The sequence below is a fragment of the Chelonoidis abingdonii genome, chromosome 22 (assembly GCF_003597395.2).
Source record: "Chelonoidis abingdonii isolate Lonesome George chromosome 22, CheloAbing_2.0, whole genome shotgun sequence".
NCBI classification, from domain to species: Eukaryota; Metazoa; Chordata; order Testudines; family Testudinidae; genus Chelonoidis; species Chelonoidis abingdonii.
The window spans coordinates 5379548-5393397 of NC_133790.1; the positions used below are offsets into that span (position 1 = coordinate 5379548).

Here is a 13850-nt window from a genome sequence, read left to right on the forward strand (position 1 = left end):
CAACCCATCTACCATCCCATCACAGACCACTGGGCTTGCTTACCTGCTGATCATCAAAGATCAATTGCCAAATTCTTGATTAATTGTGGAATGAAATGTTGTTTCAGATGTTGCCTCAAAGATTACTGCTTTCATATTCATGCACAAATACCAAAAATCTGTGTGGCTTTTCCTGTATGAATAAGAAACATGTCTTTGGAGTCTTTCAGGTTTGGCTCCACAGTTATGATTTCTTTGATATTTGTGTGCTGCAATCATGTTTTAAAAGAAAATGGTAAACTTGATAAGTCAAGGGTAAGTGCTCCTTCAGCTTGCACAGTTATGTTGAATCCTGCACAGGAAAACTGGAAAATCTGACCTATTGCAGAGATGATGAGGGTGGTCTCTGTAGTCAGTTACTACTTAAGCACCCTTCCCTCATCTGACTGATTACAATAACAAAGTATTAATGTTTGTTTTCCCTGTAAAATGCTTGTGACCTCCCTGGCTGGTTGCAATGACAAGGGAATTTATCTGAGCCCAGGATGAAACTTATTTTGTAGCTTTAAATGTTGTCACAGGCCTTGTATGCTTATTAAGCATGAGAATAGACTACAAAAAGAAAAGGTGCTCAACATTTGCTGAGAAGAAAAAGCATAAAATAATTGTTATAAAAATATTTGAGGGTGACCTTCTTACTTTAGAAATCAGTGTCTGAAGAACAACCTAACTTTATTAATAAATGTTCTTCCTATTGCTTATAAGGTGCCATTTAAAATGGGCTAATTCTGAACAATCAAACAGATATTTAAAAGCTCAGTAACCTGTGGGCACTGCTAAATCAATATATGTAGCAGTCACTGAAGTGTATGCACCATAGGATGTCTATTTCGTTAATTATCTCCCATATCTTTTCAGAATAATCTTTTTTGTTTGTAGATAGTATATTAAAAATGTACCCTTACAAAAGATACACAAATAACAAAACCAGGAATTTTCTAGAATGATGAAGATACTTAATTATGTTTGTTTTTCTGTCTGGAAAACGATACTTAAAATAGAATTTAATATTTACTTGGAATTAAAGTTAAAAATACCCAGTCAGAATAGTTATGAAGAAATTTCAACTTAAAAATTTGATCCTGATCATAAAAATACATAGCAACAAAACTTGTTCTAATTCTTTGATCTTGCAAAAGCTTGTTTTTGATTTCTTCAGTGGTTTCTTTGTGTAACATGAATTGATTAACATTTAATAAATTTAAAGCACAAAAGTAATGTATGTGTCACACATATGCATGATGTATCAGGTTTTATTAAAGCAGAAAAATTACAAAATCAATTATCAACAACATTCTTCTGGGAACGAAAAAGTTAAACTGTCTTCCAGCAGTTCATACACAATTAGGACACTTTAGATTAGCGGGAATGAAATGGAATTTAAGGCACATGACTTTCTATTCAATAGCAGTCCAGAGAACCCTTCCTACTGGCGTGCTAAATATAACATTTGGGGGGAATTGTACTGTGACAGATTGTTGGACTGGTTGATCTGATGGTCCATGAGGAGATCTTTAGAGCTCTGCAGATCTGCAGATATTCGCTTTATATCCACAGACCACGTTTGCAGATAGCGGATCGGATGTGGATACAATTTTTGTATCCACGCAGGGCTCTAGAGATCTTCCCCTCATGAAGTTGGTCTTCAGAATTAAAAAAGTTGGAGAGCTTTTGCTTTACAGTATATGGCGTGATGTCATTGAGCTACCCTACTGATCCCCCTTGTAAAGGTCTACGCTCAAAGCTGTTCCCCTGTTGTTAAGGCTATCAGTGCTATATAATTTATTCGTTAGTATATAACATTTTAACTGACCTAAGACAAGATGTTGAGTTTGGCCTGAAATTGAGTTTTGATTTGAAAGTTCCACTCAATCAATCTGAACAGTTTGTCTTCTTTCACTTCCTTTCTTTTCTTCTTCCTCCTTGGTTTTCATTTCATATACATTAATAAGATAACCGAATAGTAATCTGTACTCTGGCATTCTCACTTTGAATCTCATGCTTTAGGTCCACTAAGTGAGTAACTGTGTTTCAAATTAGATATTGACTTTGTTTATAGTCCAGAAAGGCTGGAGAGAGTTCTGAATCAATAGCTTAGCAAGGTACAATTAGGTGTTTAAACCTCATCTGGCACACACTTTGAAGATGCTATTATTTTTGTAGAGCAAAAAAGCAAAACATATTTGATCTAAAAAAATCAAACTAAATGATCTAGTGTTTGTCATAGTATCAAAGGAGAACCCAAATAGTAAGCAGGTAATGATTATTTTTTTGTGTTGCCTGTGACATTTGTCTAGCAAGCATTTAAAAAACAGACAGACAAAAAAAAACCCCACCAATAATACTTTAGGTGTTTAACCCCTGAGGGGAGCCACCTTTTCTTTGTAAGACCTACTGTTTAAAAATATTATGTTAGTTTTTAGAATTGATCTTCATTAATTGTTGTTCTTCTTTGCTGCTGCTGCTGCTGCTTGTTACTTTCCATTTGAGAATCCATCCTGGTGAGTTACAAGTAGAGAGCCCTGTGTGGATACAAAATTTGTATCTGCATCTGATACATGATCTGCAAACATGTTATGTGGACATAAAGTGGATATCTGCAGATCTGCAGAGCTCTAGTTACAAGGAACACATTTCCTGCATATAAAATTTTGACTTTTTGGAACAAAACATTATAAAGTATGACAACCTCTAATACAGATTAGTAGAATATTCTGCCATAGGAGGCGAGAGAATACACAAAGCCTAGCACTTTAAAAGAACAATTTAATATAAACAGTGTTTATCGTAAATGTATTATTCAGTGTAACGCATAGTTTAGTAACTAACATTCTTAGACTGGAAATATTGATATACAAAGTTTACTTGCTATATTTAACCGTTAAAATGTATCTTTGCTAATGTAAATTCTGTAAGAATTTCATTTTTTTTAAACGTACCCTTTTATTAGTAAGGCAAAATCCTGCTCACTGTACTTAGGTAAAGTAGTTTCACTGACTTCAGTAGGTTTACTCATGAAAATGGTCAGTATGACATGTCCTGAAGTGATTTATCTATTCTTGTTCATTACATTTATAAAATTTATCTTTATTTTCCTACTGTGTACTCTGTATGCCTATCCTGTAAGTTAAAAACACAAAATATAGAAGGACTGTCTGTCAATATAATTACCCCTACTCTTAACCCTTTCTCTCGTCAATAGCCTGAGTAAAGAGAGAAGACAATATGGGCTTTGTAGCATTCCCGAGGGCTAATAAATCCAAGGACTTATCACAGAAAATCCTCTGCCAGCAGCTCCCTCTTATTTCTATTGAGGGCATGCCAGTGCGAGTGACTCTGCTGATCTCAGATGCGGTACTGTGTAATATGAGTAAAAGAGATCTACTCTCACAGAAATAATGGTTTTCTGGCTTAGTACTTGGAAGAATTCTCTAAAAATTGCTGTCCATCAGGGTTACTTGATTTTGTTGTTCCCACTTTGTTTCCCATTTTATTTGGAAGTGCCAAGATAAAGACATTATTCATTATTCTCCTCATAGAAACATCTGATCATAAGGTGTGTGTTTGATGTGACAGCAGCTATCAGTAAGGAGGAGAACACTATATAACTGCAAGCATTTGAAGTAGGTGTAACAGAGTAATGGGATAAAAGTGAGATGAATAGCAGAGGAAAAAAACTTGGCAGTGGGAGGGAGCTGTGAGGTTAGAAAATTGGGGGAAGCTCTATCACTTGAAATGTTCTAAAACTGGAGAAAGTACTACAAAACGTACTTCAGGGAATAATCATGCACTTCTTGGGACATGGACTTAAGACGTGAAATGTTTTCTTTTAAAAAATATTCTAACACTTTAGATTGGCATTGTGTTCCAATCTAATATTTAGACGTTATATTGCATGTATTATGTTGAACTTTGCTTTTTTTAAAGGATTTCTAATAAAAGCAGACATTTGCACTAGTAAACGTGACCTTGTTCTCCTCTTAGATTCTAACATTTGAGACTAAGAATCCAACAGAACTAGCTGAGCGTTTGCGTTCTGTGTGCGGAAACCAGAGCAACGCCTATGCCCGTCTGCTTGAATACCGTTTAAATGCTTTGCGTGGACTCTGGAATGCTCAGCGCCAGCTGGCCTTGGAAGAACAACATGAACGGGAAAATTCTGGGGATGAAGAAACGTTGGCCTTGCTCAAGCGTCAGGGTTTGTTACAGCAACCTGAGCAAGCACCATTTACTTCACGGATGGGACTTCTATTGGTCTTTCCTCTCATTCAGTCTCAAAGTAGAACAGACCCTTCTCTCTGTAACATAACTGCTGAAGTACTATTGAATTGCCTTCGAGATTGCCAGCCTTTGAGTTTGACTAAGGAACCAGCTGACTGTCTTAATGGAATTGAATCTTTGCTCTGCTCCTGGTTGGAGGAAACATCTGCCTCAGGCCAACAGATTCCATATAAACAAAAAGAGAATGCTGCTGCCGCCCTTGTTGCCTTGGCCTGTGCAAGGTAAGAAGAGTCTATATTAGACAGATGTCATGGTTAATGAGGGTGGCATGTGTTTGTGCTAAAGAATGGCAGAAATTACACCTCTACCCCATTATAACGCCACCCGATATAACACGAATTTGGACATAATGCAGTAAAGCAGCGCTCCAGGGAGGTGGGGTTCTGTGCTCCCACAGATCAAATCAAGTTAGATATTATGCAGTTTCACCTGTAACACAGTAAGATTTTTTGGCTCCCAAGGACAGCGTTATGTTGAGGTAGAGGTGTATAATGTGGTCATGCTATGGAAAAGCTTTTCATTTTACGCTAACTAGTAGTCTCTTCATATTAAAAATTGGTTGGAAAAGATTAAACCAATACACACAATATAAATGCTTAGCTCGTGTGGAAGAGGAAAGATTTAGCCTAGGACTGACTCTTGTGCATGTGGTTTCCTTTACTGTGTTGAACCCATCTGTAAGGATGATTGACACAGTGATACTAAACATTCTCTTCATTCGCTTTCTTTTAATAAATGGGGAGAGGTTTTTCTGACTTCTTCCTATGCTCTGTGACGCTGGTCCTGCTGCTTATTTTTCCTCAAGAGCTTATATAGAGGTCAATGTACTTCAGTCTGTCATCTGCTCAAGGAGGTCTTTTTCATTCAATTGCCACTTTACATAGAGAAGCCCTCAAAGGAAGTAGATTGTGCTAATTCTGTTTTCCTTGGACAAAAAAATGGTGTAGGCTAAGACTTTCAAAATTAACCATTTATTGATTGATTGTTTTGTTTGTGTCCTACTTCACTTTAAGGGCTCCTGATTTTTAGAGGACTGTTGTTAAGCACTTATTGAAAATCGTGACCCTCTGATGTACACCAAATTGCTAGTCACATCTGAAAATCTTGACATAAATTTTTTAAATACTTCTGGGCTGAGATGTTGTCTGCCAATTTTAACTGAATAAGGTGCAAATGTGGAATTATAAACACAAGAAAAGTATGTTTTATAATGAAAACTAGCAAATGATCAGAGAAATGTTAGCAGGTGCTGTTGTAATAGGTTTCTTTATAAAGGCTACCTGTGGAAAAAGACTGATGTTGACCTACTGGCTTATAGGTAACCTGAATTTGAATATAAACACCATATTGTTTTACTGTATCTTTCAAATTCTTTCTGCTGTGAATAATTGCCTTTTACATAGAGTGTATTTGGCCAGCTTTAGAAAGGATTAGCTGAGATCAAATCAAAGTAATTTTTAAAAAAATATTATGAGTTTAACTGATTTCTTGAGCCCAGTTTATCAAACAGTATGAGTTTTAATAAGTCCAAATGTAAAATTATACATCTAGGAACAAAAAATGGGAGACTTTCTCCTGGAAAGCAGTGACTCTTAAAAAGACTTGAGTGCCATGGTGGATAATCAGTTGAACATGAGCTCCTAGTGCGACATAGTGACCAAAAAGGCTAATGTGATCCTCGGATGTATAAATAGGGATCCTGAGTAGGAGTAGGGAGGTTATATTACCCCTGTATTTGACACTGATGTGACAACTACTGGAATACTGTTTCCCATTCTGGTGTCTGCATTTCAAGAAGGATGCAATAAATTGGAGAGGTTTCAGAGAAGAGCCATGAGGGTGATTTAAGCGATTGGAAAATGTGTCTTATAGTGATAGACTCCAGAAGCTCAGTCTGTTTTAGAGAAGGTGTGGCGGGGGCGGGGGGTCTTGATTCCACTCTAGAAGTACCTATGTGGGGGAACAGAACTTTGAGAATGGGTTCTTCGGTCTAGCAGGCAAAGTTGTAACAAGATCAAGTGCTGGAAGTTGAAGCTAGACAAATTCAGACTAGAAATAAAGCACAATTATTTAACAATTAGTGTTATTAACCACTGGGACACCTTAACAAGGGTTGTGGTGGATTCTACATCAGTGGCAATTTTAAAATCAAGATTGAATCTTTTTCTGAAAGATCTGCTATAGTTGAAACACAAATCATTTCAGGGAATTCCTATGCAGGGTTATACATGAGGTCAGATTAGATGACCACAGTAGTATCTTCAGGGTTTATAATCTATTAAATGCATTAAATAAAATGTATGTGACAAATAACTTCTGTTTGGTGCACCAGCTGGGAGTCAGTGGTTGCTATCTGGCATGTCTAAATTGTTATCAAAAGGCATGGATAACGTCTTTGTGAATTTAAATGGTTAAAGAAACCAAAATTAACCAAAGGCATTGAATTGAAGATCATCATCTTAGCTTGTCTTTACAAAATTATCTACATAATGCAACCTATAGTGTTGTGTTTACCTACAAAAGCCATGCAGTCCTCCATGCATTGAGCACCATGTATACAGAAAGAAGCCTTTGAAAGAAGACTACTATTGATGATCCTTTTCCAATCGTGGGTGCTTCATTTTCCCAAGGATACAAAAGCAATGGGATGAATATTGTTCTAAAAAAATGATTAAAATTCTTGGGGGGAAATTGAAATTGAGCATTTCAAAGACGGGATGTCAAAGGACTCTCTACCATTAGAGGTTTTTTCCAGGGTGTAGCACTAAAGTTTGTACAAAATTAATGTACTGGTAATCCACTTTCTTAGTTTCTATATGCACCTGCAAGTTAAATGTGTAGAAGCTACTAAAACGAGCCCCGTCAGTTGAGGAAGAACTCCTTGTAAGAAACATTTTGGTAGCGGCCTAAACAATTAAGAGATCTCTACCGTTCAACTTCTCTGATAAACACTTGCAAGTGTATACCCCAAGTTCTATTTCCTAGGCTTGAGATTTTTAAATTCCTTTTAAAGATAATCAGTTGTGGAAAGCACTTGACTATCTCTCTGAAGCCTTCATTTGCAACACTTATAAACCAAATATAGTCCGTCAGGCTGCGTAGATGTCATTATTTTTCTTAAATTATGAATAAAAAGAATCTAAGATACTCTAAAGGTGATTCTCAGTTGCCCTCCCTTGTATATTGTTTATGGAGCTGCCTGTGGCAGCTGATGCCCAAAATAAGAAGTGGGTTCAGGACTGGCAGTTGGATAACATCCTTCCCTCTGCCCCTTCTTTGTTTGTGTTACCCCAGAGTTGGGTGGAAATAATGCGGAAGAAGGATGCAAAGAGGAAAAGAAGTTGGCTCGTTGAGAGAGAAAACATCCTTGAAGTTTTACAAGGACACTGGACATTGTCTTAAATATCTGTTGGCCTTTGTTGCCTTGCGTACAAATTAGTGTATTTTGCATGAACAAAGACTTCTAACTCTTATTTTAATTATTTTCCTAGGGGATCACTGAAAACTTTTGTTCACACAGTACATCTATTACAGAAACAGACAGATCTGGGATCCCTGCCTGTGGCTGATGTATTATACAGGTGGGTAATAGCTTTTCTAATTGTAGCTCTTTTGCATCAACCTTAAAAATGTGTAAATATTAAAGATAGAAGATTTAGTCTCAAAAGGTGATCCATTGATAAATCCAAGACTTTCTAGTTACTAAAATGAAAATTTTGAAGCCGTAGGAAAAATCTGGTCAATTGAGGAAGGATAATGATAAAAGACTAATTCTCAATGTGTGTTAATTTAAAAAAAATTAAGTTCCTGAAGTTCCCTTAAAATGGCTTAATTACGAACTGTAGCATAGAGATAAGAAATTTCTCATCTGAAAAATATCTTTAATCTTAATTTTCAAGATGGTTAATTGTTGCTTTTATCATTGTTCTGAGAATATTTTCTTTATATATCTTACTCTGTACTCTTTTTGGTTTAAAGGTTGCTGCTTCTGGAAGGTGGGCCTGGATCTCCCTCCTGTTTGCTTGGGGGAAAACACATGGTATCTTGGGGATTTGAGGATATGTTACCTGCACCTGATGCCAACAGTGGCTCCAGCTCTGAAAACAAAGGTGAAGAGTTTGTTTTATGACTATACTAAAATCACTTAACAGAGTCAGATTTTTTTTTTTGCATTGATTGTACAGAGTATTTTTTTTTCTCTATCTAAAGCTTTAGAATTTGAGAAGTTCTTTTTCTTTCTGTTGGAAAGAGTATAAAAGCAGTCATGAGCCATAGCAAAGAGAACACATGGGGCCATGTTTTTCAGAAGATAGCATACTTGGGCATCTGTAGGAACATGCAGGCACTTGTTATAGTTGCAAAACCCCACATTTGCGCAAGAAGATGGCTATGTAGGCACCCAGTTTTCCAACTCGCACATTCAGAAACAGACTAAAATGGGCATGGACTTAATTTTACAGGGAGCCTGTTATTACTGGGTCATCTTTGTAATAGTACAAAGTCTTTGTAGTACACAATCATCTAAATTTGATGGAGATGGATACATGAGTGAATAGAGCTTCCCTTTTTTTTTTTTTTTTCTTTTAGTAGGGGGTGAAATGGAAGAAACGAGTCCACTTGTATTAAAATTAATAAAGTTTTAGCTGGCTAAAGGAAAGTTTTAAATCTGCATATTGATGTAGTACGATGGATTTTATCACTTTACTAAACACTTGCTATTGGCTTCAATGCGTGGGTACAACTCGGTTACTGGTAAGGACTGGATGTCATTTTTATCATGGCTAGCTATCTGGGGTATACATTTAGGATTCTATCAAGCAGTATGCATAGCAGAACTCACTGATTTCAGTGGGAGTTTTGCACAAAGATTAAAGTGAGAATAGCTTTTATAACAAAACTTTTGTTTTTTGTCTAATGCGTTATTGTCACGTTAAGCATCCATTAGTGGGAAAGTGCTTAACTTTAGGATGGCCAATGTTTCTGTCCTTTCTCTTCCTTACCCATCATCTCTGTTTTGCCTTCTCTTTCTGTGCCTCTCCTGTTCTTCACTCTGTATTTCCCTGCCTGCAGCAATTCCCAATCCCACCACTTCCCTAATTCTATTGCTACAAATGTAAGCAATGAAATAGTTATTGTTGGTGTTGAAGTGTCATCAGACTTGAGTTGACATCTCAGTGAGATCACTGGAGATGAAAGAATTCACACCTCTGAGTCATTTGTGTCAGCTTGCCTACAGACTCAGGAAGACAAATATATTCGTTTACACTCCATGCATGTTTGGAAGCTTATGTTTGCAACCATGAGAGCTAGGAAGTTACTTGTTCTGAAAAAAAAAGAAAGCGTAGATTCTGTGATCTTAGTATGTAATGTGAACTACCAAAATACATCAAGTGGGCTGGTTATTTGACATTCCTGCATTAATATTATATCGTGTATGCCATACATGTATCATTGCAGCCAGATTTTTCCATTCTCCCCCCACCCTCCATCTTTTTTTGCTTGCTTGTTAGTTTTCTACTTCTAAGGTATTTTAGTTAAAAGATTTGGTAGAGATCTCATCCTCCTTGATCAAAGATCTTTTTCTCAGTTAACAGAGATCTGAGACACAAATGGCTAGATATATGAGCGATACTGAGTTCCACCAGCATTTACTGGTACCAGCAATTATATCTTAAATGCACTGGATTAGATTTTTTTTCACACAGTTACAAACAGTATGTTAAGGTTACAGTGGTGATCTTGAGGAGAAAAGCTTGCCATATTCATAAACCTTGGTTGATATCTCCCCTTCCAGTATGCTGATGTGTGAGCAACAGTAGCCTTTTCTTGATACCCTAGGAACAGGAGTTAAATCCTTCTATTCTTTTCAAGCAAAACAAAAGAAAATTGTCTTCTGCTCCATTACAACCTTCTGAAAGTATTTAATTGAAAATTAAGGTTAAAATGTATTGTAAGGAATAATTTTTAGATTCTAGTAGTGAAGGTAAAGCATTTTCATCTAAAATGAGTCCTGTTGATCATGTCCTATTACTAAGCATGGTTAAATGCAGCATTCTAACTTGCACCATAGTCAGACTTGAATAGTGTACAGCCAAAAATGTGCAGGGGCTCTCTGATCAGGTTCTGAACTCTGAATCAGAACACGTGAGGAATTTAAGATTAGAACTTAAACTCTGAGCCATGTTGCATAACAGATAAGAAAGCAATATAGAAATAGGGAACTTCTCAAATGTATATCATCCGTATCTAAGAAAACAGTTTGTTACCTGATGCCATTTTGCATACTTGAATAAGCAGCTGGGTGCATGTTACACTGTTCTCATTCAAGTTGCTTGGAAGCACTTCACATTTTTTTGTATAATTTTTTTCATATTTTAATATATATACATTAGCAATGTGGGTAAATTGTAAATATACAGTTTTGCATAACTGAATACAGGCATGGTAATGTGCCTACTAAAATGGGGCATTGGTCCTTGACTGGCCACCTTAGAAGTGACTGTAATGCAAATAATAATTTATATGTAAATATAAACTTTACCTCTTCTGACCAGAGAAGAAGAGGAGCTCTCATTGGTTTTCAGTCACTGTCCTAACAGCATCAGCGACATGATCATTGTAGCTTTGCTGTCCATAAAAGGTCTCCACTCAATGCTTCCTTCCTATTTCAGATGCAGACTTAGGACGCTGTCTTGCAGCAGATGGACTTTATCTTTATACAACTAATTCAGTAGGCAGAGGAATAAGCAAATTAGGATCTGGATTACACGGTACTTTACGGTAAGCCACAGTATTGTGATATTTCTGCCTTTGCAGATCTATTATCCTATCTAGATAAATCTTTGTCACCAGAGGACCTGATATGTGTATGACGCATCTAATATTTTTTTCACTAAATCATTTTTGAGTGATTCAGATTTAGTGATTTGATTTTCCCCCCTTCTTATGTTGAAAATTACTGCCATTAAATATCTTCTTCATCTAACATGGTCCATATTTCGAGATGTTTTCCTTTATAGAATATTGTAGGCATAAATTTATTCTTCCCTGGGAGCAGTTAATAGTGGCAAGTGGGACAGCCTCTGTACCTAGGAAATGAGACTGTCACTAAGAGACACCAGGAAGCTTCCCCCCACATTGGAGTCTCTGATATCCACTGGCCAGATGGAGCAAGGGAGGCTGATTGACCAGCATTCACTAGCTCCCAGGATTTAACCTGAGTCAGGGGCCATCTGGAGGCCATGTGGAGCTCTTTTGACTCTGTTCCACCCTGAGCTAGGCTTGGGAATGTGGCCTGACTGGTACTGCGAGACTAGCCAGTCACCCATTTTGGGAGAAAAAATTCCTTCCTGACCCCCATGAGCCAATCGGCAGAGGACCAAGGAATTTTCCACCTTTCCTCAGAGCACCTTCAAGCCACGGTAGGCTGAGTAAGAATAGGCATAGTACCTAAATGAGGTACTTGGTTGAGTTATGAATTCATTGCAACCTGCAGCCCTTTTCCAGTGGGGTTGAAAGGATAAAATTAATGGGTCCCAGAGGTAAAAAACCTGGGATTTTGGTGGTGACCTTGGGCTCATGGGAGAGGGTGAGTCCCTCGTGGGTCAAGGTCCTATTCGTTCTGTACCCTCCGTCCCCCTGATGGAAAGGTGGGTGGTTGGGCTCGGAACGAGCTGAGCTCTGAGGAGAGCCTACTCCACGTTGCCGTTTGTATGGTGGGGTTTACAGGACTCCTACATTGGAACCAATGACATGCCTGGTATAGGAGAGTATCGATGATGGATGGGTAGTGCCACTTTCTTGCGCTTTAAGTTTAATAAAAGTCGCGACCTGCTGCTTAAAATCCATCCATCTCATTTCACCCCCTTGTCCGCATCAAACCTTGGTAGTTAGGAATTTATATCATTTATGTTACACATTTCAGCCCTGTGCAATTCACAATATAAATTATTAGCACTGAGATTGTTCTATCTCTTCATTCTTTCCTTGCTTATGATTCTTGAATCTTCAGGGTCTTCACATGCTTAAAACCAGTGTTACTACGTTAAATAGATAAATGGATTTGTAGCTAGGTTCAAACAAAGCTCAATAAATGTTTGAAAAGGTGCAGCATATTTAAAGGTTTGTAATGTCCTGCTTTTTCCCCAGAGGCTTTGTATACTGTCGTAACGAGGAGTTGGAGACTGGATGGGTTGCTTTTGGCAATGGCAAACTTCTGCATCGGCCTGTCTCTTTTGATAATAAGCCTCACTCTCTTTTCCAGGTCATTGACCAGAATACCCTTCAGGTAAAAAAACAAAAACAAAAAAACCACCAAAACCCTCATGCCTTTATTTCATAATCATAATATAGTAAGGAAAAGTTCTTAAACTGTGAAAAATAATAATAATACTGATGTACTTTCAGCAAAATTTCTAATTTAAATTTAATTAGTTCTCTTGTGCTGATAGTTTGCTTTTTCCCTTCATGAAACTGCTTCTACAGATTCCCACTGATAGAGTTGCATGTCCTGGCTCGCAAACCATCTTACAAGTTACGTTGTGTTACAGTGTTTATGCGCACACATTACAAATTAATAGTATTTTAAAACAAAGCAAATGATCTTTATCTTCAAACCAGTATATTTAGTACTACCCCCGATGCCTCCATTTTTCTTAAGTGCAAGAATAATTGACACCTTCACTTCTCACTATAATTGTGTTTTGCAGACGAGCAACTATCCCTCTTGACAATATTTTTCCATTGTGGTTTAAAGAAATTTCACTGAAGAATAAGGAGTAAGGCTGTTTGTCTGTTTCCAGCCATATATAATATGTTTCCTCAAATTAAGTGTTTGGATTCCTCATTAAATGAGTTTCCTTCCAGAATTTTGAGCAGACATTTCAGTAAAGTAGGATAAAGCAGATAACTATATTAATATTTACATTTTGCTGATGATACTTTATACATTTTTCAGCAATTTGACACCATGGTCTTTTGTCTATTTTTAGATGGATAACTGTGTCTTGCTAGCATGGAATTCATTAGTACGCAATACCTTTATTTGGCAAACTGTGTTCTTCCTCAAATCATAGCAAATTATAACTAGATAAGTAAGCCTAATGAGCTTTGCTCTAGAATAACTAAAGACACTAACTTTTTAAATTAATAGTCTGAAGAACAGCTTCAAAATGTGCACTGAACTCTCCTTCTTTCTTGCTTTCCTATTGATCTCTAGGTATGTCACATACTCCCCATGCCAGTAAATCACTTTCCAGTTGGCAGTACTATGACCACAGTACATCTTTCTTCAGATGGTACCTATTTCTATTGGATCTGGTCTCCTGCAAGCCTGAATGAAAAAACACCAAAGGGACACTCTGTCTTTATGGATATTTTTGAACTTATAGTAAGTGTATTTTCAATTAAATTAGCAATTTGTTTATTTGTAGCAGACTTAGTTTAGTGACATGAATAACACTTCTTAAAATAGTAACATTTAATAAAGTTACTGGACATGTTAATTGTTCATTTGAGTGCTAGTACCTAAC

The 13850-nt window shown here is 37.0% G+C and overlaps 1 protein-coding gene across 1 annotated transcript in view; it reads left to right on the top strand.

Annotated features, from left to right (window-relative positions):
• The window catches only part of HECTD4 (HECT domain E3 ubiquitin protein ligase 4), a 111428-nt gene that overhangs the window by 17530 nt on the left and 80048 nt on the right, over positions 1-13850 (top strand). Inside the window, exons 2-7 of the mRNA XM_032800699.2 lie at positions 4024-4541; positions 7812-7901; positions 8299-8429; positions 10992-11100; positions 12469-12607; positions 13538-13708. Coding sequence (XP_032656590.1) covers positions 4024-4541; positions 7812-7901; positions 8299-8429; positions 10992-11100; positions 12469-12607; positions 13538-13708 — 1158 coding nt within the window. The remainder of the gene's footprint in view (positions 1-4023; positions 4542-7811; positions 7902-8298; positions 8430-10991; positions 11101-12468; positions 12608-13537; positions 13709-13850) is intronic.